This window comes from Taeniopygia guttata, chromosome 8 (assembly GCF_048771995.1).
Source record: "Taeniopygia guttata chromosome 8, bTaeGut7.mat, whole genome shotgun sequence".
Lineage (NCBI taxonomy): Eukaryota > Metazoa > Chordata > Aves > Passeriformes > Estrildidae > Taeniopygia > Taeniopygia guttata.
Window position 1 is genome coordinate 22,502,340 of NC_133033.1, and position 6,547 is coordinate 22,508,886.

The 6,547-nt window shown below is 35.5% G+C and overlaps 1 protein-coding gene across 10 annotated transcripts in view; it reads left to right on the plus strand.

The window, feature by feature from the left end:
* The window catches only part of KCNT2 (potassium sodium-activated channel subfamily T member 2), a 113,935-nt gene that overhangs the window by 67,792 nt on the left and 39,596 nt on the right, over positions 1-6,547 (plus strand). For all 10 annotated transcript variants that reach the window (XM_041717910.2, XM_041717909.2, XM_030279389.4 and 7 more), the window contains one exon: positions 4,553-4,661. In XM_041717910.2, the coding sequence (XP_041573844.2) occupies positions 4,553-4,661 (109 nt within the window). The remainder of the gene's footprint in view (positions 1-4,552; positions 4,662-6,547) is intronic.

The following is a 6,547-nucleotide window of genomic DNA, read 5'->3' on the forward strand; positions in this document are numbered from 1 at the left end:
GGTTTTACTGCCCTTACTCCCCTCTCAGCTCTTCTTTATGCAACAAGGGCAGAATAGCATAAAAGTACTCTCATAGTAGATACATAGATACATTGATAACTGGTCATTAATCACTTCCAAGAATGGTACTCTGTCAATATTCAAAGTAATTGAACTGCTGTAGATATTCAGTTTAATCAGTTGTATTTATTGAATCAGAAAAGAGACATCAACTGACTAGTATACTCACAACTAATGAAGTAAAGCCTGAACTCAGCTTTATATATATATTTGTGACTAATACAAGTAACCAATATATATGAGACTATTTGACAACTTTTCTTTCATATTGGCCAATTAAAAAAAAAAAAAAGAAAAATGGCAAGATTCTTTAAATAAGTTTCTATGGGTTTGCCCATGCTGGTTGTTATTTGCAGTCAGGTAAGTTACTGTCCACAAATGAACACAGCTAATACAAACTTCTGTGCAGTGCCTCTTTGATAAAAGAATAAAACTGTATGAACTAGAAGTCTTCCAGATAATGGAATTATCTACTGATCACAGATATCCAGAACAAAATTCCACTTAGGATGGATTTATGAACATTACTTGAAATCTTTCACCATGTGTACTACAGTAAATTCTTGCAGTCTTGCCTCATTCAGTTCAATCTTGAAGTCCAAAGGGGTTCAGTATTAGTCTGAATATCCCTGAAGGTGCTTATGAATTACCTAACAAGACAGAGCCAGTATTTATAATTCAGTAATTATGTTTTAAGCAATCTCAACTAAAAATACTGTTTTGGTGCTACATTGTAAGAAATAGCAATTATTTTCCTAAATGTTGACAAGAGATATAGTTAAAAATGGGAAATGAAAGCTTTGCATTATATCTATAGCATTACTTAATATATTTTCTATCACTTACTAATTTATCTGGCATCAGAACTTAGTTAAAAGAGCTTAGCTAAAGGTCCTGTTCTGGACCCATCCCTTGCAGAAATTCACTGAGTTCCCTGAGACATAAACCTGTGCTCTTGCTATAACATTTAAACTTACTGACCTAAGGACTTTGAATTTGATTAATCAGCAATAAACTCCTGAAAATACAGCAGTGAAAGGCACTGAACTGGCAGTAAGTAATCCCAGAGCAGTCAAGCAAGGCAGACCTACTGCTTGGGAGTGACAAAGGGTCTGGGATATTTAAAATGAAGAACAAGCAAGAGTTCTTGGAAATACCTTGAAAAGTACCTGTGACTTCTAGGAGACTGAGAAATTCCAAAACAGCCCAATTGTTTTATCTAAATCAGCCATGAATTCAGAATAAATCAGCTACAACATCTCATTTCACATAATGCACTTGAGAGTTGCACCGTGGTTACAAATAGAAATCCCATAAAATCAGAGTGTGTGATTTACACTACACTGGGAAGGTTTATGCAGCATTAAGGACAGCAACACCACCAGTCAGCTGTTCATCTCTGCTCATAACTGCTTTAGATTGTATGCAAAGAAGAGACAATTTTCAGCTCTGCTGGACTGTGCTGTAGGGCAGCAGTGGGCTCTGCATGGAGCTCCCAGAGCTCCCATCCATTGTGGCCAGCATGCTGCAGGTTTGGCTCGGCCCACTGCAGCTCTTCCTGTCTGCCCCCAGGAAACATCAGAGTGGTACCTGGCACACTTCAGCTGCCACTACAGACCTATCAAATCCCATTTCTCTTTGTACCTGGAGCACACAGACAGGCACATCTCACCACAGACTCCTGGTCTCTTCCCCTGGGCCACAGTGATATCTCAGGGTCAGTGGGATCTGAAGCTTTGAAACAAAGTGTCACCTCTCTGCCTTGTTATGTCTTTTGCTGTCAGATTACCTTTTCACAGAGAATGCAATTACTTACACTGCAAGTAGAAAATTCTTAAATTTTTTAAAAATCATTTTGTCTTGCTGCCCCCTAGGGCTGTGAAATGAAATTTATTGAATTTCCTCCACTGCTCCAGCCTCATGTTAGTGTACAGAAGGTTGGTTTGTCACAGGGCTGAAGGAAGTTCAGCTGTCATCCCAGTAACAGTCTTTATAAGTACAACTGATTTTCCACCCTGCTGTTGTTGAGAAGCTGACAAACTGCTAAAAGAGCCTTGGATTCTCTCCTGTGCATGACAGCTGTCAAAATAAAAGGAGGAGATTCCTGACCAGAAAAGCTGTTGTTACTCAAGTGATTTTTTGAATCCTGTGAGGGTTTTTATCCCCCCAGCTACAGTGCTCAAGCAGATTTACTCATTTGCTATGGAAACCCCTGGCTATTGATTGCTTGCTATTTTGTTAGTTAATAATGTCTAGTGACAACACTTCTGCTATTGCTGACAGCTTTGTTCTGAGGCTTTTGGAAAATTCAGAGATGGTCCAATTCAAACTTGCACCTTTTTTTTTTCCTCTTTCATTAATCAAATTGTGTGACTCTGCTGTACTGGTAATCTAAATTACAGTGCCTTAATGGCATCACAATATAGATGCAAACATAGCAGGATTTAACTAATTTATCAAGTTATGTTTGGCAAAAAAGGAGATTCAATTAACAGAATCACTTTAAAATATTAATTAAATGCATTTCCTTGAGTTCTTATTATTTAAATACACCCACTTTTAAAACTTGCAGCTTTTCATACATGAACTTAAATATCACCTCTGTATTAATCACCATTTGTATCTGTGGTAATTTTTTGATCACTGACTGCAGTTCATTGTGTGGAGGTCACATAGAAGAGAATATATTTTTTCACTCACCTTCCAAAGAAATAAACATTTATTAATGGGAACAAACACAGGTACCTGTGTTTGTTGTGTGTACATATGTACACACAAAACCATGTTTTGTGGTACATAGTTTCCCAAAACCATGGCATACTGGGAGAAAGGTGAACATTTTTTAAAGTGACTGCAATATAGCATAGAAATTACTACATTTTTAAAATACAGAGCCACAGTACTATATGAAGAGACTGAATCTAAGAAATCACTTAAGATGCCTATCTGTATTTTTCTTTCCCCTGGAGTGCTTCTTCAGGGTGGAATTAGGGAGAATAACTGAGCAAAAAACTTGGGAACCAAATAACAAGCTTTTGTACACAAACATAGGGATAGATCAAGTGGAAAGAGAAAAAAGAAACAATAATGCAAGGTCATTAGATGAACAGTGCATACCCCCTGAATTGGTATGGCTTTCTTGAATTTTTAACTAAGTAGTGTAATTTGAATAATTTTATAATGAGATCTTCAGTCTTATATTTAACAAACATGGCATATTCTGATAAAAACAGGCTTAAAAAATATAATTTAAAAAATCCAATAAAATATCTAACATAGAGATAACTATATTTCTAAGCATGTAACATAGCTATGTGACAACCATCTAGCATATTACCCAGTCACTTGCTGCTTCTAAGTTGCTGTGTCATTACCTTGAGAAAAACAGAAAAAACCCAACAGCACACACACACACACACACAAAAATCCTGAGGAGGGTAATCAATCCTACTCCTATGAAACTACTGGTAAGAAAAATGTGAAATGAGATATTTTGCCATCCTCTTATGACTCCATTCTAGTTTTTCTAGTAGAAAAAGTTCTTGTTAACATCTCAATTGATAATAAAATATTATGGTTTGAAAATGTCAATTTCACTCTATTCCAGGCAGAGATTTTCCCTTGTGTTCAGGAGTCTGAAACCTTTTCTTACTGCTGATGCTGTAAGAAATCATAATGAAATCATTCTTTATATTTTATCTTTAAATATAACCAGTTTCATGACAAGGCAAGGCATTTCAATCCAGGCATGGCTTCCTACATATAGCTCTTTATTTCTTTTTGTTTTGAAATAAACAAAACAAGGATGGATGATAAACTGGAATTAGTCCTACTTCACAAAATTCAAAACATGAATGCATTATAGATGCATAGATGACTTTTATGGATAGCAGCACTTCCCCTTGCAGTTAACTCCTTCTTGTTGTGTGGTAACAAGAACAAAAACTAACAGCCTGAAAAATCTCTTGGAATCTTTGGTTAATAGCTGGCTACATCCTGACATCAGTTGTGCAAATGTTTTAGTTCCACAAAAATTCAGATCTGCTTTTAATGAAACTGATATTTTTAGAATTACCCACAATTTTAAACTCTCAGTTCCTGGTGTTGTCATTTAATGCTATTTTAATTATGTGTCTATTTGGAAGGACATCTATGCTATATAATTCTTGATTAATTGGACATGACTAATCATTGCCATCTTAAGTTTTCACACAATCATTCCATATCCAAATGCCACCCTTTTCCAAATAACACAATCATTAGCATTTGCAGAAAGATATGAGAGGTTCAAAATGCCTTATTTAGTGGAAGATTCCTGGATATTAATAAGTAGTAGTAATTATATAACTTGCACATAAACATTCATACCAGCTGGTGCCACATGGTCTTAAAATGAGTTTTCTTCAATGGAGCAGGTCTGATAATATCCTTTTCTGATCTGACATGGTTGTTTGTATTTCATTGGCACCCCCCCCCCCCCCCTTTCTTCTAGGATCACCAAACCATTTTAAGAGCATGGGCAGTTAAAGACTTTGCTCCAAATTGTCCTTTGTATGTTCAGATACTGAAGCCTGAGAACAAATTCCACATCAAGTTTGCAGGTAAGTGGAAGACTGCAGGCATTTGAAGGACTCGATAGTGTTTGACAGTTTATTTCATGAACACAAGCAAAGTGAGAATCCCTGGGCATATTTACTACTTGGAAACTGTGCAGTTTTGTAAAATAATACACATCCTAGCAAGGGTAAGGACTTACTTACAAGCACTTTTAAGAATTAATAGTCTTATGCTACATAATATAGAGAGCTTGATTATTTGATGTATAATTACTCCTTTATTCCAGATCCAGGTAAGTTTTGAGGTTACTATACCTCTGGCTGTAATTCATTTCTGTCTACTAAAACATAGTTACTAAGAGGTGTATAAGAAGATCTATTCAGATTTAGTCCAACAAATGATTGAGGAGAAAATCTAATTGGATTGTTTTTTACCAAGTGGTATGGAAAATATGATTTTAATTGCAAATATTTTGGAAAGAGACATATAATTTAATTCTGTATCTAGTAAAATGCATGCCTTAGAAACCATGGCATAAAATGCAAAATTATGTTAAGAAATCCAAGAAAATCCACTCCTATAAGAAGAGATTACCAACTTTTATTTGACAAACTATTTCTCTGCATTATATGTTTCTCCTTCTGTCTATATCCAAAAAGTCACATATGTAAGTATATAGATGTACAAATGCTCATGTGCAAAAACACACAAATACTTTTGGAGAAATAGCTCTGAACTAGAAGAGACGCTTTCCTTTTCAGCTGCAATTTTGAAAATTCAATTTTCTTGAATGATATTCCAAGGAAGAAAAGATTGCTGATTCATGCAAAAATAAAATCAACTCTATGGAAAAATATTAGTCTCCTCCATCATCCCAGAATGTGATGAAAAAGTAAATTCCAGCAGAAGGGCTCCAGAGCAACAGTTAAAGCTGTAATTTTAAAAGCTATGGAATTTACCACTGGGTTAGAAAGAAGAAAAAACCCCATCAGTAGCAGTTCTGAAGCTATAAAAGTGTAATCTCAAGCTATGAGATGGCACAGAGGGGAATAAGGCTCATGCTGTGATGAGAATGATGGTACTTTTTCATCTCCCTCTTAAAACCACCCAGCACAAACATAATCCCTTTTCCCTTAGCCATGGCCGCTTTCCTTTATCAGTAACTATGTTCATTTGTTCTTCCAAATTGTGCTTTTAAGAGAGTTTCATTATTCCTAATGGCTTGTCTCTGTAGGAGCTTATATACAACTAGACTTTAAAAGAGGCAATTTTTCACGTCTTTTTGAAGTGTTATAGAATTTGGAGCATATTTTAAAAATAACAAAAACAAAACAAAACAAAAATCCAACCAAAATACCCAGAAAACCTCCTTTGGTTAAATTTCTTTCAATTGAACTTCAGCATCACCACTGGATGCTCACCTACTGCAAATGGTTAAACACTGCTGGAACCATCAGAACAGTATTTTTTGGCATACATTTTCCTAAGAGGATCTCCCTTTGGTATTAATGTCACCCAACACTTCATCATCCTGAAACATGTACCCAGTGGGGGCTGCAGACTACAGACCTGTCCAGAGTGTTTACAAGTGAAATTTGTCGCAACCATCTGGAACATTTTTCTAAGTGCTTTTCCTATTATGATTCAGAGCTGCTTTATTACTGCCGTAATGTAAAAGCTTCTTTTAAATCTGATATTCCTTGAAAAAAAGACTGTTTTCTTCCAGAGGTTTCCCAAAACAATACTGGGCATTTTTATAAACCTGAAATATTCAGTAATAGGATTTCTGCTTCTTCCTTTTATTTTTTTCTTTACACGCAGGTTTAAGGACTAGAGCTGTAAAAAATGAATTCTTTTAATTTAGAAGAAATACAACCAGATAGTCCTCCTAACTAAAGTTTAACTTTTAACTACATTAAAAATGCATAAA